At 49.5% G+C, this 25,449-nt stretch overlaps 1 protein-coding gene across 1 annotated transcript in view; it reads left to right on the forward strand.

Annotated features, from left to right (window-relative positions):
* The window catches only part of Slc13a3 (solute carrier family 13 member 3), a 68,000-nt gene that overhangs the window by 6,171 nt on the left and 36,380 nt on the right, over positions 1 to 25,449 (forward strand). Inside the window, exons 2-3 of the mRNA XM_051186209.1 lie at positions 17,756 to 18,021; positions 19,329 to 19,492. Coding sequence (XP_051042166.1) covers positions 17,756 to 18,021; positions 19,329 to 19,492 — 430 coding nt within the window. The remainder of the gene's footprint in view (positions 1 to 17,755; positions 18,022 to 19,328; positions 19,493 to 25,449) is intronic.

The following is a 25,449-nucleotide window of genomic DNA, read 5'->3' on the forward strand; positions in this document are numbered from 1 at the left end:
TGCGCACCTACTCTGAGTCTGGCTGAGAGCCTACTATGTGCGTGGCTTTATTTTCAATGGAATGGATCCTGTGATGTCAGAAAAGGCAGCCTCCACTCAAGGCAGTAGAGCAATGTGAACATTAGCAGAGGCCTTGAGTCACTTTTGGGTCCTGCCCTGTATCTGGCTATCATCTACCTGCCACCTCTCCTCATGATGCCTGGATTTATCAGTGAGGTCCTAGATACATGGTGACTGTGGCAGAGGAAGAAGCGTGTCACACTCATGGGTGCCTAGAAACAGGAGTAAGCCACCATGTCGCCAAGGGCACCCGGAAGTCTAGGGCCTGCAGGAGGCAGAGGGAGGGAAGAAGGGCAGTTGGTGCCTCATTCATGGGACCAGAAGCTGAGGCAGGGCTGCAGGTCAAGGCTGGCTGCTGGGAGGACCTCAGTGGGCTCTGGGGACACAAGGCTGTCCCCAGATGGTGTCTAGTCCTAGAGTGACTTAGGGAGGTGGAGTTGGAGTCCCTCTGAGCAGGAGGCTGGAGTGTGGGCTCTACAGTGGTTACTTTGCTGTGTGGGCAATGCTGCAGACCCCTTATCTCTAGGAATCCAGGTGTCTTGGGTGGCGCAGCCCCTGCCAGTGTCAGACGATCAGGTACAGAAACTAGAAAACATGACCAGAACTCTCCTGCCCTCGATTCTCTTACTATCTTCTGTCCATTTGAAGCCTGCTGGTTCTTCATGCCTGCCCAGCTGTGCCTGCTTCAGGACATTTGCACCCACTCTGCCCTGGAACCGCCCCCAATCTGCTGCAGCTGGGTGTCTGTGGTTATTGAGGTCTTAGGCCCAAGGGCACCACCTCCGGGCAGTCCTCCTGGATGACCACTTTGAAAGATCCTGGCCCACTCACCCTCCAAAGCTACTCCGCTTCGTTGTCTGCATGGAGTCATGCACAGGTCTGTTGCTTTGTTCAGTGCCCTCTCACCCTGGGGTGTGCGTAGCATCAGAGCAAAGCTTCATCTGCTCTGGTTCCCTGTGTCCCTAAGGTCTTGAACTTTGCCTGATTCATGCAGGGCACTTGGCAACAGCAGAGTGGGCAAGCTTGGGTGTAAACTCAGGTCCTAGTTTCAGAAAGTGTTTACCTCGTCAAACCCCTGCCCACATCTGGATTGTGGCACATCTGAACTGAAAACAACTGCTCCTGCTTCTTCAGCTGGGAGACTGAGGTCAGGGGGCAGAGGGAAGCGGTCCTGGGCTCCTCAGTGGGGAACTCCAGAGCAACGTAGGAGTCCTCCTCAAGGTGGCCAGCCTCCCATCCCTTGTGGGCACCCCTAGCTCTGGGCCTCGGCCGTAGTCCTCTGAGGCCTGGCCAGCTTTCCATTTCTCCATACTTCTGCCAGGTGTGTAAACAGGCCCACACGGTTCCTGGTGACGCAGCAGGGGGCTAGATCAAGTGTCCTGACCCAGCCTCCCGGGATGGTGCTCTCTGCACTGATGAGCCAAGGGTTCTGATACCCCCCAGACCCTGAAGACACAGCATGCCATACCATGAGTCTCCTTCCAGTGCAGGTGCACCGGGGGCTTGGGAAGAGATTCATGTGGCCATGCAGCCTCCTGACAAGCTGTTTCCCACTCTAGCCTCAGCTCCCTCCCCTGCAGAGTAGCTCAGTAAAACTCACTTGCCAGGAAAACGGAACTGCCTGGTGACAACAGGTGCCTAGTAAGGGCTGTCTAACCCGAAAGATTCGGGAGCCAGCATCTATGTTGTGTGTCTCTAAAACCCACACCAGGTGAGCAGCAACCCAAAGGATGAAGACATTGGAGAAGGGCTCTTCAGGCTAGCATGCCTCTGCCAGCCAGCTGGTGGGGACTCAGTTTCCTGAGGATACCTTAATTTGTAGGCTGGGCTGAGAGGAGCCTCAGCAGTCAATGTGTCGAGCTCTTCTGAAGGGAAATACTGGAACCCAGGAGGCTACAGGGAAGGGCCCATTCCCGCCCTCAGAAGTCCTTTAAGGACTACAGCTCAAGACTCACACACCAGCTCAGCGATGTTCAGGACAACTCCATTTGTGGGTATAGAATGGTTCAGGCATTTCATTGAGCTGCCCTGGCTGGCTCATGGCAAATTAAAACTACTTTGAGTTAGCCCCTTACCCCAGTCACAATGGTTTTCGTGGAGAAACACGACAGCATGGGGGGCTGGAGAGAGGTCCCAGTGGTTAAACGCACCTACTACTACTACTAAAGAAATCTGACAAAAATATTGGAGAGAATGTGGAGAAAGAGGAACCCTTATTTACTGTTGGTGGGCATACAAATTCATAGGATCATCATGGAAACATACCTGGAGGTTCCTCAAAACATTTTAAACAGAACTAGCATGAGCCAGCTATTCTGATCCTGGGATATACCCAGAAAACCCCTTTTCCTATCATTTGTATTTTGCTGATTTAGGGATATTGAAGACTTTCAAAATTAGGGATTGGCTATTTGTGTTTTTTTCTTTCTTTTGGAAAACTGCCTATTTGTTTCATTTGCCCATTTGATGATTGACAATTTTATTTCCTTAACATTTAATTCCTTCAGTTTTTTTTTTTTTTTTTTTTTTTTGGTTTTTCAAGACAGGGTTTCTCTGTGTAGCTGTGTAGATCAGGTTGGCCTCGAACTTAGAGATCGGCCTGCCTCTGCCTCCAGAGTGCTGGGATTAGTGTGCACCACCTCATCACACCCCCCCCCTTTGTAAATTCTCCTTTAGCTCCTGCCTGAAGCAGAGCTGGTAAAGATTGCCACCCATTCTGCAAACCTCCCATGCTGACTGTTAACTCTGTTGGCTGTTTTCCTTCTCCGTGTGCTGACTTTTTTATTTCCACAGAGTTCCAGCTGTTGGTACTTGGGGCTGACTTCCAGGCTGTAGGTGTTATTGTCAAAAAGTCTTTGTTGGCCCTGCTGCCTTGAGGAGTATTCCTCACACTGGAAGGTTCTGGTAGAGGAAATGAAATGACCTGCAGCTGAAAGGGTTCTGCTTCCTCCCTGGGTGGCTCAGCTTGGAGGCCCAGCAGATCTGAGTGCAGGTTCCTTCTTGCTGAAAGGGGAGACTGAGACAAGAAGGGCCAGAAGCACACTCAGGGTTCATGACTGAGACGTTTGACGAAAGATGGTGGGTCTCTACTATTATCCCAGGACCTTACACCCCCCCCCCCATGGTTCAAGCCTCAGAAGTCATCAACAGAGTGGACAGTGGCTCAGGAGCCCACCATGCCTCTGTGTCTCTCTTGAGTGCCCTGCTTGGTGCATGAGAGGTTCCTCGGTGCTTCTGGTTCCACACAGGGCAAGATGGGGTTAAAAGGGGCAGAGAAAGCTCCTCTCCCACAGAAGACAGAGGGCTTGAGCCTGGAGATGCTCAGGGCAAGAAGAGCCAGGCTGCCCCACGCTTCCCAGCACTTACCTTCCCATGACCCTCTGAAGCCAGCAGTATCCAAGGCTCGCTGGTCCCACTGTGGCCCAGCTTTGCTAATGGCAAAGCCAGACTTCCAGGGAAACCAAAGAACTAACATGTGTGAGACAGGGCTACTTCCTCAGGGCACCTGGCAGATGCTGGGGCCACCCTGCCCTCATCAGATGGCATGACCAACCAAAGCACAGAGACGCTCAGCATTGTACAGCTGGCTGAAAAGCCAGGGCTTAAACCCAACGGCCAAGCCTAAGCTCCCTTTCCCACCTCTGCCTCCACTACCTATGTCCATTCCAGTCTTCATAAAATCTTCTTCTGGAGAGCCCCAGACACTTCCAGAGTCCCAGCTTAGCATGTGATTGACTCATCATTCCCCTGGTAGCCTTCTCCAATGTTCCTGCCCTGTCCAGCACAGATTCCCCTTTACCTCACCTCCCAGCGCCTGGGAGCAATGGGGTGGCCCTCTAGAACCGGCCTGAAGCCACACCTCCAGGCCATAGAAAAGCCATACCACCAGGGTTGCTTTCTCCTCTGAGCCTTGACCTGCACTTCAGCACAATGGCCCCTCTTTCCCAGAATCACACAGTGGGCCTGAAGACAGACTCCCGAGCCACAGGCTGGGGTTGATCCAGCTCAGCAACTGAGCTACTGTGGCTGAGACAGTCACCCTGAGTGTGCTTCTGGCCTAGCCCTCCCTGTCTCAGTCTCTCCTTCCAGCAAGAGGGAACCTCTAGATGGTTCTGCCCACCCTCCGTGCTGAGCCACCCAGGAAGTGGAAGAGCACGTAGAACCAATTCCGCCGCCAACGAGGGTCTTTTGCTGGGGACTGAGCAGAGTCTGTCTCCGGGGAGCTGGTGCATCCCGCAGAATCACTTCCGGTTTGGGTATGGGCTCCAGCAGCAGGTGGGAGCCAGTCATGCCCGTCCACTTTCTGGCTGTTTGAACTTGGGAAAGTTACCTGTTACTGCCTCTGTAAAACAGAAAGACTGCTGCCCGGGGAGCAGCTGGCAAGGATGTGGGGAAGATTGGTTTGTGTATCTAAGAAACTGAAGGAACAAGGCCTATTAGAGGTGCTTGGGCAGCCCTCTGCAGCACTGAGATATTTGCATGACAGTGAGCCAGTGGCTGGCGGTTTAATGGGATGCGGGGCTCATCCCTGTACCCTCCTAATCTCTCCTCTTCACTTCTCAGGGAGTCCCCTTTCTCCTCTAAGCTGGAATAAGGCTCATCTGCCCTAGTGGGTTGCTTGGAAGGTCAAAGGAGATAGTGCTTGTGTGGAGACAAACCTCAGTGGTCACTCTCTTGTCCTTATTTGTGGCCCAAAGCCCAGAACCCTGGACAGGGAAGAGCCGTGAGTTAAGTAGAGGATGCCTGTCAAAGGGGGCCTAGAGAGTCCCAGGGACAGGACCAGGTACCTAGGTAGGACAGTGGAAGATCACTGAGGTAAGGCAAGTGGCCCCATTCTGGGAAGCCACTGATATCTGACCCATGAAGTGTCAGAGCTGGGCTAAGATCCCCCCATCTGCCCCTGCCCTGCTTTGAGTGGCAGCCTCACATCCTCACCTCACATCATCACAGCCTCAGTTTCCTAATCGTGCTCACCTCTGCACAGATGCAAGGCATACTAAACCTGTCCATCATGCTCCGACTTGCACCCAGTAGCAGTCACACAGGTGCCTTGGAGAAACGTAGCGAATACAAAGTCAAAGAAAGCAATCTTTTGTTTTGTTCTTGAGACAGGGTCTCAGATAAATGTTCTGAATACAAAGTCAACACTCATTTGTTTTGTTTTTAAGACAGGGTCTCATGTAGCCCAGGCTAGCCTTGAACTCCCCATGTAGCTAAGGATGACCTTGAATGTCTAGCCTTTCTGCCTCTAGCTCCCTGGGTCCCTGATCACAGAATGGAACAGCCTAGATGGGATTTGAAGGTCATCCCACTGGGGATGGGTTTCACCCAAGCCAGAGCAGGTCAACCTTCCTGACTGGACTGGACTGCTAAGGGTGGGATGCACCTTCTGGTCCCATGTTTAGAGTTGATGGGATTCCGGGACAGTTGGGGAAACTGAGGTACAGATGGGAGGAGCTGCTCAAGGTCACACAGTGAGTCAGCCTCTTTCCCAGAAGGCCACAGTCTGCTTGAGGGTTGAGTCAGGCTTCTGATCTGGGGCCATTCCTGACTGGTGCCTGACTGCCTGCTGGCTTGTGAATGATTAGTGAGGCCTGGGCAGCCAGAGAGTGGGAGCTGCCCCAGGAGCACTTTTAATGAATGGCTCTAGAAGCTTGAACTTGTTGGGACATCTGCTAATGAGTCCAGGGGTCAGTGCTTTGCTGTGTGGGGGCAGGGGACAGCATACCCCCCCCCCATACAAGACCCTCCTGGATCCCCTTTTGAGAGCCCAGTGGGGCTTAGCTACTTTCTCTAAGACAGACAGGGGGAACAGGGGGACCTGAGAGTCAGATTTACAGACAGGTGCAGGGAGGCTCAGAAGGGATAAACATTTGCCCCAAAGCTCTTGAAGTCTGGGAGCTGTGGTGTGGGGTCTGCACCTAGGACTGGATGAGGCCTCCTGGCCTTGTCTCTGGGCCTCCGAGGCCTTCACAGGCCCCTTGTTTACAAGTGGGAGCCTCTGACTATGCTGCTTCTCGGCTTGGTGGACTGCGTTTCTCTTGGGTAATTATTTATATTGCTAGACCAGGGTCTATCCCCAGACTAGTGGTCTGTACTGCAATTACCTTCCCTTCAGCAGCTGTGCCTAAATGATACCCCAGCCATTACCTCCACACCACAGAAAAGACCTCGAGTCTATTGCAGGTATCAGAAGGATGAGTCTGAGGCCTACCTCATTTTGTTTGATTTTGTTTTAGACACAAGTCTTGCTGGGCATTGGTGGTGCATGTCCTTAATCCCAGCACTCCAGAGGCAGAGGCAGGTGAGTTCAAGCCAGCCTGGTCTACAAGAGCTAGCTAGTTCCAGGACAGGCTCCAAAGCAATACGGAGAACCCCTGCCTCAAAAAACCGAGAGAGAGAGAGAGAAGGAGGGGGGTTACAATGTAGCCCAGGCTGGCCTCAAGCTTTCAGTCCTCCTGCTTCAGCCTCCAGAGTGTAGGCCACCAGGAAGGGCAAACCTAACATAAAAGGGAAGGAATGTGCACAAAGTGACGTCATCTGCAGGAAGTGGCCCCACATTTGTAGTGTGCGAATGTGGCTGACTCTGCACTGTGCCTGGCTGCCAAGTATAGAGAGCCCTCGCAACAGCTGTGCTAGGATGTTGAAATTCTCCTGAAAAACGTTAAATGATAGAGGCAGGATTCCAATCCAGGCACCATGGCATTGGGTGTGGACTCTTAAGCCACAAGTTTCTATGGGTCCAGGATTTTTTACCTCCCTTTCAGCTCCCTGTCTACTGCTGTCCCCATGGACCCCAAACCTGCTTTGTTGGGGACTACCTGTCACCTATGGTGGTAATAGGATGTCATTGTTACCATGCTATCTGTGAGCCAACAGTTTCAGAAAAGGAGGTGGCTTGGCCGAGGTCACACACCTCAGTCTGAGTCCCTAAGCCTGACGCTTCCAGCCCTGCTTGGCTTCTTCCCTGCTGGAGCCCCAAGTTCAGGACCTCACAGTGGCTGTGCATTCCTGGAGCCTACATGAGTCTCAGGAGGCAGCAGGCATCACTGTGGGCAGCTGGCCCACTTCCTGACACCCCAAGGGTTGCCTGGCTCTTTACCACCATCCTGGTTACTGCCCACACACACCCTGACAAAGACCCCAGAGAAGCTGGCCAGAGGAAAGGAGGTCTTAGTGTGGATCTGGTGTCCTGTGAGCCCCTGCCCTTGGCCATTTCCTTCTCTTCCCCTCATGGGCAGAGGGGCCATCCTGGACCAAGGGGGAAAAGTCACCTGGGCTGCCTGGAAATCATTCCCCAGCTCAAAAATTAACTTTCTGACACGGCATTTTCTCCCCTCCCCTGCAAGCTTTGTGTAAAGACTTTAATCCCTGTGGCGAGGTCCGACCTAAGCGCTGAAGCTGGACCTTCTTTGGCTTGGTGGAGGGATTACAATGCTTCCCATGAGAAGGACCGGCTCTGGCCAGTGTGTCACGGTAGCCCTGGCATGACTTTAGCTGAATCAAGGACAGTAACCAATTACAGACTCTGCTCTTGCGTGCAAGAGTGAGCCCAGGGCACCCCACAGAGCAGGTTGGGGAAGAAGAATGTACAAAATTTGTGCTCTAGGACACAGGGGTGCATGCCTGGAATCCCAGCACTCAGGAAGTAAAAGAAGGGAGATTAGAAGTTCATGGCCGACGATGGCTACATAGTAAGTTTGGGGCCAGCATGAGCTCCACAAGACCCTTGGCTCAAAAACTCAACCAATCTACCAAGTGAGAACCAGAGCAAAGGTCTGTCCCGGGGCGTAGGTCCAGATGAGACTGGAGGCTGTGACTGAGAAAGGGCAGCTCTGACAGGTTTGTGCATGCTGCCCGAGCCTCTCCTCAGCTCCTCATCCAGTCTCACTTCCAAGGCCTCTCTCTAGAGAGTTCATCTTTACTCATGCATTGTGCGCTGGGATTCTCTCAGGTTAGACCTCTTTATAGCTGGACTTGAATGCTGGTCTGTGGTCCATAATCTCTCCTCCTTCCACCCCTGAGTTCTGTGCAGACAGGGCTTTGCTCAGCTCCATGCTTAGGTCAGAAGATACAGCTCCAGGGATAAAGAAATGGTACAAACCAGGCCATGCAGGCTCACAGGCAGAGCACAGTGGAGTAGGTGGTGGGCTCGTGTGAGAAAGGCCACAGCCCCTGTACAAATCAGACTTGCTTTTCTGATAGCACTGTGAAGAAAGGACCATGCTTCGCCGGGGAGGTGCCCCCACTGGAGGGTAGCTTAGAGTCAAGGGCCACAGGGAAGGGTGGGGAATTGTAAAGTGTAGCACAGGCTCCTAGGGACAGAAAGTACTGCTCTTAGCTCTATACTGTTCAGTGAAGATGTGGGCCCCACTGTGTGTGAGGGCACCCGGATTCCCAAGAGATGTTTCAAAGAGCTTTTCTGTGCAATCTCACACTGTTAAAGGAAACTGTGGACCAGAAAACAAACAAGAGAGAACCTACCTCATCTGGATTGTTTGCTTGTTTGTATTGTAGCTCAGACTCTCTGTCTTCCTGCTTCAGTCATCCTGAGTGCTGGGCTAACAGGCATGTATCACCATGTCCAGCCTAAAGTGGTTTAAATTGGTGGTCACTACCTGTGGTAATGAATGGACATGCTGAAGGAGTGCTCACACCTTCAATGATGACGGTGATATTGATATATGGATGGATTGTGAGGATCCCAGGACCATGTGCTAAAAAGTTCTGCTCTGTCTTAAAGCCCCCAACTTACAGATGTAAAAGCTGAGGCCTGGAAAGGCAGGGGAAATTTTCAGGACCATGGAGAGCACACATAGAGCTCACAGTTCTATGTCCTGGTCACCAAACAAATAAATAGTAGGTGGAAAACCCGTGTGTGTGTGTGTGTGTGTGTGTGTGTGTGTGTGTGTGTGTGTGTGTGTGTGAATTTCACTGTGCCTCACAGCAGATGGATTGCACTTATGCCTCTAGGCCCCTTGTTTCATGAAATCAGGCCAGCCACATGGCTGCACCACCATCTTCCAGACACATCTGTGAAGTGCTGGCTCCCCTTCACCCCTCAAGGCAGGTTGTGGTAGCAGCTGTAGGTCACATGGTCCCCAGTCCAGTTCCTTTGAATTTGCCTGGAGATCGTTGAGGAGACACCTGATGGTCCCGGCTTCCTTTCTGGGTTGCTCTGGGTAACTCCTTTGCTTTCTTGCTTTAGTTCTGCTCAGAGATTCTGCTGTGGAGGGGAAGTTTGCTGAAGGACCAGCTGACTCCAAAACAAAACAAACACTGCCAGTGGACCCAGAAAATGAGGCCTGGAGAATGGCAGTCTGAGTCCAGGTGCCACAGCAAGAAAGATGTCCCAGGCCAGAGCTAGGGAGAAATTGATACAGATGGGACCTGGGAAGTAGTAAAAGTGGGAAACGGTCTTTAGCACAGGAAGCAAAGAGAAGTCTGTACCGCATGCCCATCCAAATATGGTAGCCCCATGTCACAGGCTTAAATTAAAGAAGCGAAATTCAAAATTTCAGTTTCTCAGTGGCATTAGCTACATTTCAAGTGCTCACTGGTCTCACCCAGAAAATGATGAAAGTTGCAGTGAGTAGAATTACTTACTGTCCGGCGTCTGGAGGCCTTGGGTGGGTATGGGGTGCTGAGGAATTCCCTGGATGAGCCACCAAACACACTAAGCCTCCATTTGTTCCTCTGCAAATTGTGAATCATGATTCTTTAATAATTTATTTATTTTTTATTTTATGCACATTGGTGTTTTGTCTGTATGAGGGCATCATACTCCCTGGAACAGGAATTATAGACAGCTATGAGGTGCCATATGGGTTCTGGGAATTGAACCTGGGTCTTCTGGAAGAACAGCCAATGTTCTTAACAACTGAGCCATCTCTCCAGCTCCTGAGAATCATAATTCCAGGATGTTTGCATTGCATGGGAGCCTGTGGGGATAAAAGCCTGAAAATGGGCTCTGGAGTGATGGCTCAGAGGTTAAGAGCATTTGACTGCTCTGCCAGAAGACCAGGGTTCAAGTCCCAGCACCCACATGGCAGCTCACAACTGTCTGTAACTCCAGTTCCAGAGGATCTGACACCCTCATACAGACATATATGCAGGCAAAATACAAATGCATATAAAAATAATTTTTAAAAATGCTTGAAAATGCATTTTGAAATGTGTAGTTGATAGAGAATTAGAGATAAACTCATAGAAAAACCTTCCTTATTCATTGCTCTATTCTTCTATATCTCCACAGCTAATATGGGCATGTATGTATGTTTCTGTGTATGTGCGTATGTGTTTGTGTGTATGTATGTGTGTATGTGTATGTATATGTGTATATGTATGTACGTGTGTATGTATGTATAAGTGTATGTATGTATAAGTGTATGTGTATATGTGTATGTGTGTATATATGTATGTTTGTATGTGCATATGTGTATGTATGTGTGCATGTGTATGTATGTATGTGTATGTGTGTATGTATATGTCTGTGTATGTGTGTAGATACATGGTATATGTACTTGTTAGTATGGAGTGTGTACATTCATGTTTATTTGAGATAGGTTCTAAGTATGTAGTCCAGTCTGGACTTGAACTCATGGTGATGCTCCTGCCTCTGCCTCTGAGGAACTAGGAACTATCATGACTGACTTATTTTGTGGGGTCTTCTTGACTTTGATTTTTTGAACCCTCCTTGTACTCTATCTCTAACAGGCTAACTTTATGTTGCCACTTCCTGCCTGAGCCCTGGTTTTCACCTCCCTCTATTGAATGTCTGTTTTTCGAGCCATTTATCAGTTTATTTTCATGGTATTATTTATTTCTTTTTGAAGCAGGGTCCTACCAGGCTGGTCTGGAGCTTGCAGCATAGCCCAGACTGACCTAACTCCAATCCTCTTGCCTCAGCCTGCCAGCACTGGGATTACAAGCCCGTGACACCCTGTCTGGGGCTCCTGTTTCTTACTTAGAGACTGGTTTTAGGGAGGCCATAACTTCTGCTTTAACCTTTCACAGAGGAGCATTTACTCTATGACGCCAGCTCTGTAGCACAAGTCTTCCTTTCCCGTTCCATCCTCAGCCTTCTTAATTCTCACAGCAGCTTTGTGCAGGTGCTGCACTGGCTGCTCACCACAGACCTGGGGCCATTCCTTTAGAACCAAGTCTTAGAGCAAAGTGCGGGCCAGGGGCCAGAGCTGCGGGTATCAGTGTATTGGCACCATGGTCTGTCTCAGGAACATTCCTCATCAGGGCTGCCCCTGTAGTCCTCTCCTCTAGGCAGGCTGGAGCCTAGTGTGAGGAATGCCACATGCTTGGGTGAGGTTTTGGCTTTTATGTCCCCTTTAGTCAGAGTGCACACCAGGCAGGGCATGATTACACACTCCTGTCATTCCCCTATTCAAGAGGCGGAGGCAACATGGAATGCGGAGTTTGAGGTCAGCCTGGGATATGTAGAGGTTTTGAACACTGTTTTTTACTCCAAATCCCCAAAACAACTAAGACCAGTGACCACCAGAACACTGAGACATCAGTCACAATGCTGATACTACCATCGCTGCCCTGCACCTGCCACTCAGACAACCCGTTTCTTGTCAAGGCTCCTGGAGTCCCTACAGTCAGCTAAGGTGGACTCTACTATCATGTGTATCAGGATGCTCCCTCCCCGGTGCATGAACTGTAAAGAAGGTGTTGTTCCCAAATTCTGCACTGCTCTGAGGATGCAATGCAAGGTTCCTCCTGATGCTAAACCCTAAATCCACTGCAGCTGCTGACTCTTCTTCACACCTGGGTGTAGCATGAATTCTATCTGGTCTTAATAAGAAAAACCCAGAGACAGATATTGGGAATACAGCTGAAGATCAGAGAAGCAAAGCAGCCAGCCACTAGAGAGTTCTCACCGCCAATGCTCCCATGGAAACGGTGATCCTGTCCTCATACTGCATCTCCAGACTGCATCCTCAGACTGCTTCAGACTAATTGTTGCTCACACTGCCCTGAGCTCCTGCCTCCTCCCGCCTTATTTTCCTCTCTCTACCCAGCCATATCTCTTCCTGTCTCCACCTCCTTAGTGCTGGGATTGAAGGCGTGTCACTCCAAGTGCTGGGATCACCTTTGTGTGAGCTGTTTCTCTTTTAGACTGGATCAATTTCTTGTATCCCAGGGTGGCCTTGAACTAACAGAAATCTGTCTGCCTCTGTCTCCTGAATGCTGGGATTAAAGGTGTGTGCCACTACTGCCTGGCTTCTATGGCTAACGAGTATGGCTAGCTTTGCACTCTGATCTTCAGGCAAGTTTTATTTGTTAGATCATAAACAGAATATCACCACACCTAGGGGCTGGGGGTCTTTGCTCTTTTCTTTTGTTATCAAAGATGGCATTTCATCCATTCTGCCCCTCTTTGTGGCTGATCCTTAATTGCTCCAGCAAGGTGACCACAGTAAAAAATCAGAAAACAAAAAACAAACAAACAAAGACTATAGTGTTAACTTATACCTGTGTGCCTTCCACCTATCCCGCCTACTAACCCTGCTGTCAGTGAGTGCTCGAGAGCTTTGCTGTGAATCAGTTCTGTCCTCCAGACCCTGCTGGGTCAGGAGGAGACAAAGGGCGAATCCATCTGCACCTGGGATGCTCAGCTGGGAAAGGGAAGACATTGGGGTCACCAGCACTGCTCCACTGCCAACCAGGAAAACAATGAAACCTATTTCTGACCTATTGAAACCTATTGCTGCCCAAGCCCTGCTGTGTTTCCAGCTTCCTGCCAGGGTCTTTGCCTCGGGGGAAATCTGTATATATGGAGTCTCTGTAGGAGAGAAGAATTGGGAAATCAAGAGCCCTGACCAGACTTAGCATCCTCCCGGGAGCCGTGATAAGATGTGGCCTTGGTTTTCTGGGCACAACTGAAATGGGTGGCTTCTTACAATACCACCTGAAAAGAGGGGGGAGGTAATAGTGGCCCTACAGAAGTTTCTGGAGCCACTAATTGAGTCTGTGTGTGAGAAGCCTGGGACTTAGTAAATATTCAGGAAATGTTGCAGGTTGTTGTTGCTATAGTCGTGATACAATGACCTGGTGGTATGGGTCAGGTTAGAGAAGGAAACAGGACTCAACATCACAGGCTGACATTTCCAGGTTAACCTGAGCCCATAGCCTGAAACAGGAAGTGACCTTCTTTGTCTAGTCTCAAAGAGTTGTGTGTAAGACACCCTACCAATTACATTTCAGTTCAGCAGGGTCATGACTGAAAGCAGCAGAGCAGGCAGAGGGGAGGGGGCTAGGGATGGATGGCTTTAATGTCTGACTTGACTTCCTAAGGAGATGGAATGTTTCTATTTCCTGTTTCTGAGAACTGAGTGGGTTACATTTTCAAGGTATTTGTTTCTCTTAAGTTGTGGGCATGAGGTTGTTCAGTTTCTCTTGTCCCTGTGACACCTCCTCTTCATTTCTTCATGACAAGTCTCAACTAGCCAGGAAGCCACATTGTTACCTGAAAGTTTTAGGTTGAGTGTTATAAGTGAGCTCCCCAACACACGTGCGTGCACACACACACACACCAACCACACCAACTTCTGATGAGTCAGTGGATCTGACTTGCAAACTTCCTCTACTGCCCCTCAAGTCTTGTCTGGGATCTGAACGAACATTGAGAAACAAATACCCAAAGGCTTCAGGACAGCAGAGGGCTTGACCTTCGGACTCTGTGGAAGTGTGAATCTTCTGAAACAGAGCTGAGAGCTCCCAAAAGCTCGTTCCAATTTCCCTGTTTAGCTAGTAGCTAATTATTCCTCTGGAGTATCCTTCAGGACCTAGGGCCACTATGGCCACTGAGTAGCCTGCTGTGCTGCTGCTAGGAGTCTTCAGCCATGACTCTCCAGCCACCTGCCCTTCTGCAGCTGGGAGGGCAAATATTCACTAGCCTGCCTCTGTGTCTTGAAGCTCCAGCCTAGGTCCTAACCAAGAGTACCCACCCATATCTCCATTCTCCTATTCATCCATCCACTCATCCACTTGTCTATCAACTCATCCATCCATCAATACATTTATTCCATCCATCCATCTATCCATCCATTCATCTGTCTATCTGCCCATTCATACATTTATTTACCCAGTCTTCCCTCCAAGAACCAAGAATGAGTATGTAGAGGACTGCTAGGTTCTGGGATACAGAAGAGAATGAGACACATCAAACAAGGACCCTCTTCTCGTGGAATTTTGATACTAACTGGGGAGATGGCATAAGGCACCTGCTGAATGCTGGAATCTTCCCCCGGTTACATACAGTTGGGCTGTTTTCCCTCACTGTTTCCATGGAGCGCAAGATGGGCCGATTAAAGCAGTACTCTAATCTGTGGATGAATGCATCCTGAGAAACTGCATTGAACAAATGCAAGTATGGTTCTGTAACTTGTCAGCTTCCAGTGCATCTGTCATGGGAGTTTTAGTAGATGCCCAGAGGAGCAGTAGTTTGAGACTTCTCTAGCCTCAGAACCTCCCTGGGAATATCTTACATGGCCTGAGAGGATATGCCTGGGCTTCTGTTATGGATATTACATGAGATCTGACCAGCCCCTAGCAAATTCCCTTTTACAGTGGTTCTGCCTATATAGAATGCACTGCACACTCTCTGGGTGTGGAGTAACTCTTTTCCTTTTGAACCACATTAATATACCTACTGAAGAACTGTGACTGGGGAGGGGATGGCTCAGTTGGTGAATTGCTTGCCTTGTAACCATGAGGACCTGAGTTCAATCTCCAGAACGCACACAGAGAGCTGGGTGTGGAGGCTTCTGCTTGTAATTCTAGAACTGGAGAGGCAAGAAAGGAAGGCCTGAGAGCATACTGGCCAGACACTCTAGCCTAATTTATGAGTTCCAGCTGCTGAGGGTAGACCACATTCCTGATGAATCCTGAGGTCAGCCTCTAGCCTCTACACACACCCCAATATGCCCACGCACACACACACATCCACATACATGCATTTTAAAGAAGGAAACACACATTTCCCACCAGACATGGTGACTCAGACCTGTAGTCCCAGATACTTGGGAAGCTTAGACAGAAGGAGTTGAAGTTCAAGGCCAGCCTGGGCTCTGACATGTTAAAGGCCAACACAGACAACTAATGAAATCCTGTCTTAAAGTCTACAGAGGTAAAAGGGGGCTGGAGACACAGCTCAGAGATCGAAAGTTTCCCAGCACATGTAAGGCCCTAGGTTCAGTCGCTGGTACGCCACAAAATCAAAAGCCAGACCACAACAGAACAACCCATATTCCCATCTGCCTGCCTGAGAATGTTACAGATGGATGCTGGGTAAACAATGCTAGCCCTTGTTAGCTAGGTTTGGCTTCTACAGGCTCTGGGTCCAGCTGGAGAACACGGCTCCTTTTTGAGTCACACACAAAAGAAGCTTCTAGCACAGGCGGAAGGCATCCCCTCTCCTTCCTGGTGCCAAATACCCCTCAAGCCCCAGTTCACAGATCTGCTGTTGTCTCCTGGAAGGCTTCATTCTTCAAGTCGTTCTTCAAAGGACCTGGAGACAGGATCTGAAATCCAGGTGTGACAGTGACCCAAGATGAAGAACTTAGGGCAAGGAAAGTGGAATCTCATGAGGAAGCTTGGGAGCTGGTGTCAGAAGGCCGTTTCCCGGGAAGTCTTGGCCAAGTGTGCATCTAAAGCTAGAAGTTGAATATTTCTTGGCTGTGAACAGCAGTGATGATGTAAAACTGGACAGAGGGTCTCAGTCCACTTGAGCTTCTGTAACAAAATGCCTTAGCTGGGGTAGTTTATAAACAATGTAAGTTTATTGCTCACAGTCCCGAAGGCTGGGAACTCCACAATTCTGGTTAGTAGTCCTGCAAATGTCTAAGATGTAGATGCTGACTGATTGGGTGTCTAGTAAAGACAGCCCTTAGCCTCAGAGAGGTGTCCTGCTTTGAATACCTCAAGAGCCGAAGAAAGACCCTGAGGACTCTCACAGGGGTGCGGGTCCCATTTCTAAGAGCCCCACCTCTTATCACCACAGTCAACAGAGGAAGGAGAGGGCACAGGAGTTGAGATGCTAGCATCTGCCTTTTTCACACTCAGCTCCCATCCTCCCTATTCCCACGGTTCAACAGACCCAACCTCTCCGTGGATGTGACTGCCCCACTACATGGAGAGGTGGAACTGGGGGTAGCAAGGCACCACACCCAAGCAGCACGTTGGAGGACTGCGACTCTAGCAGTTTGAATGTCTTGCATTGGACCCGAGATAAAAGTGAAGGACCTTGTACGAGTGTCTTTTTTTTTTTTTTCCCAAATGCAAAGATGTAAGATGGCCTGAGGGCACACAAGAGTCAGTTACATTACACCCAGGCATCCCAGGACCCACCTTTCCCAAACCTGAGACTCATGTCAGGTAGTGTACAGAGCAGGGTAAATGGCAGGGAACAGCTCAATGAGTGTAGGCTCTTTGGTTCCATCTCAAGACTCTGCTTGCATTGGGCACTGCTGAGTGTCCTTGTAGAGATGGCAGTTGCCACCCCCGCTGGCCATTCCCACTTACACCAGTGGCGCCTGCCTGCCTCTATGGTGAACTTCTCTGGCTGGAGGGGCATATTCAGTCTACCGCACCCCTGGAGTCGATTCCCCAAGGAGTAGTCCTCAACCAAGGATGACAAGCTGTGAAATACCACACTGTTCTATGTCCCAGAGAATAGCTCAAGACATGCTCTACTGTGTAGAGCTGCCAAGGATAGGTGTCAATGCAGCTCTATGCAGATTTCCTCAACTTAACTTAAAACATTGGTTGCTTCTCTCTCTCTCTCTCTCTCCTTCCTTCTTCTCCTCCTTTGTGTGTGTGTGTGTGTGTGTGTGTGTGTGTGTTTGTGTAGACTATGTGGCTTTCAAGCATGACCTTTGTAGATAGCATCTTTGCCTAACATTGAACGGTTGGTTGGACATACCTGTTGCACCACTCTCTTAGTTAGGGTTTCTACTTCTGAGGCCAAACACCATGACCAAAGAGCAAGTTGGGGAGGAAAGGGTTTATTCTGCTTACACTTCCAGATCATCTCCTTCATTTGAGGAAGTGAGGACAGGAGTTCAAGCATGGAGGCAGAAGCTGATGCTGTGGAAGATGCTGCTTACTGGCTTGCTTCCCTTGGCTTGTTCAGTACGCCTTCTTATAGAACCAGGAATACCAGCCCAGGGATGGCACCACCCACCATAGGCTGGACCCTCCACCATTGATCACTAATTGAGAAAATGATTTATAGTTGGATCTGACAGGGGCATTTCCTCACCTGAAGTTCCTTCTTCTCTGATGACTCAAGCTTGAGTCAAGTTGACACACAAAACCAGCTAGTACAACCACCTTCAGGGTTCCCACCAGGATCATGCTCCAGGTATTACCAAATTTCCTTCTATTTCACTTCCCTACTGGCTTTCCCGAACTTTCTATGATTCCATAAAAATAAATTGTGAACATGCTCTTCCTTAGGGTTTTCTGCAGAGATAATGGAGCTGTTTTCATATATCTCCCAACAATAGCATCTGCGGTGCATAGAGACAGCTTCCCCGTTCTATAGCTGAGCAAGACGATGCTGTCCACTGCTACCCTGAGCATGAACCTTGGTACCCTCCCCCTACCCCAATACAGGCCTCTGGCCTGATGCCTGAGCCACTGACCAAGTGTTCATCCCCTACCCCACACACAGGAAGGTCGCTGCCTGTATGTCATCCTGCTCATGGCAATATACTGGTGTACAGAGGCCCTGCCCCTGTCGGTGACGGCTCTCCTACCCATCATCCTCTTCCCATTCATGGGCATTCTACCCTCCAGCAAGGTCTGCCCCCAGTACTTCCTCGACACCAACTTCCTCTTCCTCAGCGGCTTGATCATGGCCAGTGCCATCGAGGAATGGAACTTGCACCGGAGAATCGCTCTCAAGGTCCTCATGCTGGTTGGAGTCCAGCCTGCCAGGTAAGGTCACACACACCACAGGGCGGCCTGTGGTGGGTGGGCAGGTGGGTGGGGACAAACGAGCTCTTCCTGTTTGGGCCATTCTCACATGTTTTGGCTTCCTAGTTCGGTGACAATTCGGCAGTTTCCTCTCATGTGCAATGTACAGTTGGTTTGCTGACAGTGCCCTCTCTATTCTTAAAGTTATCTAAAGCCAGCCATGGTAGTGTGCGGCTTTGATCCCAGCACTCAAGAAGTAGAAGCGGGAGGGTCTCTGTGAGTTTTAGGTCAGCCTGGTCTACATAGTGAGTTCTAGGACAGCCAGAGCTACACAGTGAGACCTCATCTCAAAAAAGCAATAAAATAAAATACAAAGTCACCTGAGATGGAGTTGGACAACTGGCTCCCCAGCCTTGTAGTCCTGGCTCCCCAGCCTTGTCCACAGGATTTTAGAATAGTGTGATCAGGCTCCTTGGACCGAGGCTAAGATCCTCTGTCTCAAAAAGAAAAAAAAAAATGTTGTTTTAATATATAGATAGATAGACGTATTATTGTTTTCCCATGAACCCCTGCAGCGGTCTGATAACTCTCACTCTTCCTAGAAGGTTGTTAATTGCATGATTTAAAATAACAACCCAGGACCATGAGATGGACCATCCTGCCCACGAGGCTTAATCTATGTCAAAGCCTCCACTTACCTTCTACTTAATACTGTGTATTAAATTAGCTGCAGATGGACAAGCCCATGACGTTTAGATTCTGCTGGTGGGGTGTGGACCAATCAGAGACTGGGAACAGAAGCATCCAGGCGGGTTTTGTGCTGTGGGGAAGCCCAGCCGTGTGAGCAGTGGGGTGCGGGCAGGAGTGGGAGCAGAACACAAGAAGGTGGCAGGCTCTAGTGCTGGGTCACTTCATTCTGGAACAGGCACCATTCAGGACCTGGGAGCAGGGCAGGGGAACCCAGGGCTTGGACTGACTTTATGGCCAGGTGCCTTTAAGCAATATAAACCCAGTTTTCCTTGGATCTAAAACAAGCCGAGGGCAGACAAAATGGTTCCGTGGGTGAATGCTTCAGTTGATGACCTGAGTTAGATCCCAGAACCCATATACAAATGAGAAGAGAGAACAGAGCCTGCTCCGTGACACATACCACGGATGACGTAAGATAAGCCTAGCTCCCCTATTTGCTCCTCATCTGCCTTCTCTGGACGCTAACTTCTTTCCTATAAAAAACAGCCCTTTAGACTCCCCAGGGTCAGGAAACTAGACCATATTCCCCCTTGGACTCCAGGTTCTAGATCCATCCTCAACACTTTTTTGCCACCCAGGCTCATTCTAGGGATGATGGTGACCACTTCATTCCTGTCCATGTGGCTGAGCAACACGGCCTCCACCGCCATGATGCTGCCCATCGCCAATGCCATCCTCAAAAGCCTCTTTGGCCACCGGGAAGCTCGGAAGGACCTTCATCAGGAAGGTGACGAAAGCACAGGTGAGGCTGGAGGGTTGCCAGGGCCACCTCACTGCTGGGGGGGTGGGGGGGGGTGTGGGATGAGCAAGGTGCACAGGCCGCTGGAGACGGCCGAGGGCATATACACGTGCTGGGCACACACTGTGGGCTAAGTGTTTAAATAGTGACAGTTAATTGAGAATCAGATATGCCAAGCCGTGCTACCTTGCAGTTTTAAGACTGGCAATCACTGTATACTAAGCAACGGGTTAAGCACTCTTCCTATAATTTGGAAGCAGATGTTGGAGTTAGCTCTGTTCACAAGCATTTGCATGGGTACCCATACACCGAGACTCAGTGAAGCACTCGGGAAAACAATGAGGCTGGCAAACATCAGATGAGCAATGCCCCACTCTAGTGGGAACAGGGACTGTGCAAATTCCCGGGTAATGCTGGAGAAAGCGTTGCCCAGAGTAGCCCTTATTGAGGGCATTCTGTAAGAATGTAACGAAGTTACGCAAATGTTTGCAGTTTCTTTCCCAGATGCAACTGCTCACAGAATTCTCAGCCAACTGCAAAGAGAGTAAGTAACATGATGCTGTTCCTGATGTGTCCTCCATGATGGGAGGGAGGAGGGATGACTGGCTTCTAAAATCCCAGCACTCAGGAGGCAGAGACAGGCTGATCTCAGTGAGTTCCAGGCCAGCCTGGTCTACATAGTGAGTTCCAGGCCAGCCAGGGCTAAGGTGAGACTCCACCTCAGAGTAGGGGCTGAAGGCAGGTAAGGACTCCTGTCACAGATCACACTGACCTGAGGGGGTCTAACCTCTCCACTCTCTGATTCTGGGCTCGTAGCAGCTGCTGTGTATTTCAGATGTGTGTGTGGAGGGGGAAAGGGTGGAGTGGGGAGTGTGCCACACAGATGGAAGTGATTACCACAGACCACGCATGGACAAAGTGGCGGAGCCTGACTTTGAACCCAGGCAGTGTGGCCAGAAAAGGACTACATCAGCGAGAATTATTTTGGTAGCAATAGAAAGCATGTCTGTCTTCCAGTGGCTTAAAACATAGGGAGTTATTTTGTTCAGACATGACAAAATCAGAGAAAGGCATTGTGGGTCATTTCAGAGGCACAAGAACATCAGGGCTTTTCATTGGCAACCCTGTGATCACATGCACACATTCACACACACGCACACACAAACACCACACACATGTGCACACACGCACACACCACACACATGCACCACACACAAGCACGCGCACACAACACACGCACACACATGCACACATACACACCACACACACATGCATACACATGCACACACATGCGCACACACACAGTGCACGCACACACACACACGCACATACCACACACAAACACACGTGCACGCGCGCGCACACTGAAAAAGTGTCACCACATCACCTCTGCTTTAAAATGTCTTACTTTTCTTGAAGTCTTTAAGAGAGACCTAAAGCCCACCCACTCATGGGCCAGAAATGCCTGCTCGCCCCCAGCATTGCTCCTTCCCTGGTTACAGAACCTGCACACTGCACACCCCGTGCTGAGGAAGGCTGAATTTCCAGCCTTCCCAGTGTCTTAGGTGGTCTGAGTTTGGTCCATGAAACATTAGTGATACAGGGGTTCTTGTGGTTCTGCCTTCCATTCTCAACCTCCTGTGGCGGTGACATGACTGTGAGTGATGTCAGGGGTGGGAGATGTCACGTAGGATGAGAGATGAGAGCTACCTGACAAAAGCAGCTGATCACTCACTTAGATGCCAATAAAAGCAGCGAGCATTATCCTTGAAACCATGGATAGTGTTATCCCATGAAACCATACCAGCTGTGTTCTTTGCATATATGAGTTAATCTGTTAACTTGCCCTGCACACATGAAGACCCGAGCTCCATGTTAAAAAGTCAGGTGAAATGGCACCTGTTTGTGATCCCAGCACTGTGAAGGTGAATGAACACAGGTAGATCCCTGGGACATACTGGCCAGTCAGTCTGGCCAAAAGAAACCAAGATGCTAGGCATCATGGTATATACCTTTGACCCTAATACTTGGATAGCAGCTCATCTCTGTGAGTTCAAGGTCATCCTGGTCTACACAAGGAGTTCCAGGCCAGTCAGCACTTCATGTGAGACTGTCTCAAAAAAAAAAAAAAAAAAAAAAAAAAAGATTATTCCTAAAGAACAATGCCTGAGGTTTCCTTCTGGCTTCCACATTCACAGACATGTGTGGCACACATGTACATATGAACATATAGGTGTACTGCATACATACACATGCATACCTGTATACACATATGTACTCCATACATACACATATACACATACATATGCACATCTGCACATACATGTACACTGCATACACATGTACACATTTATACTGCATACATATGCACATTGGCACATATATGCACACCTGCACATACTATACACATCCACACTGCACACACATGTACACCTGCATACATGTACACTGCACACACACACACATATACAAACACAAATTACACATGGATCTACCCGCCATCCACAGACTCCCATGTCTGGCAATGGGTGGGTATTTATTCATCACGAATTGTCCCGAAAGCCAGAGGTACTTAGAAGCATTTTACAGATGGGGTTTGGAAAGGCAGAATGACACATTCAGAATATCACTGTTGGTGAAATTGTAGAGATGGATTGTCACAAGGCCAAAGTCTTCCAGGTAACACAGGGCAGTTGCCAGGTAGTGAGGTTGGCAGTTGTTCCCCGTAAATAACCAGACAGTAAACATTTTAGGCTTGTGGGCCATTCTGTTGCAATTCCCCAACTCTGCCTTTGAAGAAGGTGGCAGAGTGCCAATGGATGACTACATGCCAAGAAAAAGTCACATATGGGAGCCAAATTAAGATTTCCCATTATTTTGTCACCACAGTGTTCTTTTGCTATGATCTTGTGTTTCTGTGTGTATTGCACATGTTCTTAGGGGTTTGAGGGAGGTGCACATTCAGCATATAAATCGAGACAGGGTCTTTCAATGAACCTGGAGTTCACGGATTCAGGTAGCCTGGCTGGCCAGCAAGCACCAGGGTTAATCCCGTCTCTACCTCCCCAGCTCTATAATTACAGGCAACACTACACTTGGCTGTTAGAGGACAGTGGGGATGAAGCTCGGTCCTCACACTGTACATCAAGCATCTTGATGACTGAGCTGTCTCCCAAGCTCTGGATATATTGAACTATTTGAAAATGTGAGAGCTATTTTTACATGGCAGGTTATACCAAGACCAGGGCAAACCAGTTTCAGACTACAAAATGATGGCTACTGTCCCACTCTATGATGCTGGCTTACTGGCCTTCAAACTGTTCCCTCCCAAGTTGTGGGGCTCTGAGTGGTGAGCCTCACAGTCACCCTGGGGCAACATCAGACAGTTGACACCGCCCCTTCATGCAGTTGAACCTATTCCCTGTTTTACCTGATGTGTCCGCAGAAGAACTATGTCCATTGAGTACTTACTGCATTGGAGGACCCTTCTGAGGGTCTGCATCTGAATGTGGTGGGCTCCCATCATCCTCATCCTGACAGATGGGATTTGAGGAAGAAATAAGGAGAGGATAAAGAGGTTGCAATGGCAGGATAGCCTGGGCTGGCTGACTGTGGGGCTGAATTCCCTTTATCCCATTCTCCTGCCTCCCTCAGGAGGGCTGCATGAATGTTCTGATGTCCAGTCTCTTATATAAAAACAAAAACTCTGAAACCTTGAAAGGAGAGGAACTCACTTGAGATCACACACAATGATGATTAAGAAAACTGTGACTTCTCTTTCTCCTCTGCAGGCTGTGGGGAGGTTGAGGTCCTGGAGCCCAGGCCAGACATCTGCCTTTGGGCTGCATGATCAGAGGCCTCAGAGGCCCAGGGCAGTGCTGACTCCAGGGTGCTTCAGACAGGTCAGGGCTGGTGCTAGTAGACTCAGATTTGAACAAGGAGTTTCTCAGAGGCTCCAAGTTCATGAGGGTCACCAGTAGCCAGGTCAACAACAATGCCAGCACATTTCCTGAAGACCCTGAATGTCAGCCTGGCTCAATTTCTCATTAGCTTGTTTGATGTCTGTGCTCCCCATTCTGTAGACGAAGAGACGAGGGCTACAAAGGAACTTGGTGAGAGACAGAACTCTGAGCACATGGACAGATGGGAGAAGATGCTGGTGTAGGGTGGGGATCGATGGGCAAGACCCCAAGAGTTCCTCCACTTGCAAGGTGTCCCAGACACCTCTCCTTCCCATTTTGTTACTGCTGTCTGAATGTTCTGTAGCGGATTGTCATTACACCTTCCACCTGTGGGAGCTGTTCTAACCCAGGCTTCAGTCAGGGAGATTCTTCTCAGCCAGCAAGGGGTTTGCCTAGCTTTTCAACTGAAACTCTTCTGCCTTTTCTCTGCTTAGAAGGGGCCACCCACATGTGTCACTCATGGTTTTACTCATAGCAACCATTCAGGTGGAGGTAATAGTGTTCCTTCTTCACTGTCCACTTGTTATTTGCTTCCTGGATGTCTCTAATCTAGACTAGAAACTCAGGATTAGTTTATCTTGTGTACAGTCTGGGGCATGCATGAAATAAGAACCTGTGACAGAGGAAGGGCTCATATGTGACGTTGTGATGGCTCACCCCTGTAATTCCAGCATTTAGAAGGCCCAGAAGGGAAGATGCCATGTTCAAAGGCAGCCAGGGCTACAAGGCAAGATGCTGCCTCAAACAAAACAAAGCAAACAGGGAGGGGCAATGGTTCGGTTGGGGAAGTACTTGCTGTGCAAGCCTAGGGACACAGTGTGGGTTCACAGCACGCAGATGTAAAGGTAGGCAGAGTGGTGCATGCCTATAGTCCCATCACTGGGGAGGTGGAGACAGCAAGATCTCTGGAGTCAATGGCCAGCCTAGCCACAGCTCCAAGTTCAGGGAGAGACTCTGTCTCAAAAGGCTAAGGTGAGAGCGATAGAGAAAGACACCCAACATTGACTTCTAGTCTCTAAACCTGCGCACACACAAACACGTGCACACACAGGACTTGAAGACATCAACAAACGTGTATTCTGTTCTACAAGTTGGCAGAGTAGGCAGTAAGGCCCTCAATGCCTTTCAGTATGTTTCCTTCCCATCCTGGGAGAGGAGTCACATGATCATCTGCCTTTGGTCTGTCATCTATCTCCAAGTCCAGGAAGGCTTGGGTCACTCCCACTCATCTTGTGAATGGCATTTGTTGGTGCTAGAATATAGTAGGCGTTCGATAAATGCACATAGCTAACGAGTAAGCAAATGAACAGGGCAGTTAGCATCTGAACTACCTGTCAGTTTCTCTCTTCATCCTATGGAGATAATAGTACTTACCTCCAGGCTACTGGCTGCACTGAATGAATTGTGTTCATTAAACTACCTAATATGGGGGTGTTTGACTCTCCATGGGGTCCTTTACCTAACTCAACAGGCTAGCTCTTTCAAGAGGCAAGTTCAAGAGGTTGGACAGGGAAATTGGAATGTTTATCATCAGTTCTGTGTCAGACCTACTAGGTGTCAGTGTGAGTGCCCTGGACATGGGGTAAGAGTTATGAAGGTGTGTGTGTGTGTGTGTGTGAGAGAGAGAGAGAGAGAGAGAGAGAGAGAGAGAGAGAGAGAGAGAGAGAGAGAGAGAAGCAGAGAGATAGAGACACAGAGAGAGAGACGATTGGCAGTTCTGGGTAGATTATCAGTCCTAGATACAGTATAGGTCTGGTTCTGCCACTACCCCACTGGGGCCCCTTGTCACCAACCTTTACCTGCCTCTCCAGGCCTCATTTTCCAAGTGCAGAGGACTCTAGTTGTCCAACTGCATGGCTGCTGGGGGCTGTGTGATGGCAAGCACACAGGTCCCAGCCCTCCCAGGCAGTGTACACTCAAGGTCTGTTGCCTGTGCAGTCCTTACATAGCACCAAGCTCCAGGCTGATTTGCGTCTCATCTTCAGGACCTATCAAAGG

Source organism: Phodopus roborovskii, unplaced genomic scaffold (genome assembly GCF_943737965.1).
Source record: "Phodopus roborovskii unplaced genomic scaffold, PHOROB, whole genome shotgun sequence".
Taxonomy (NCBI): Eukaryota; Metazoa; Chordata; class Mammalia; order Rodentia; family Cricetidae; genus Phodopus; species Phodopus roborovskii.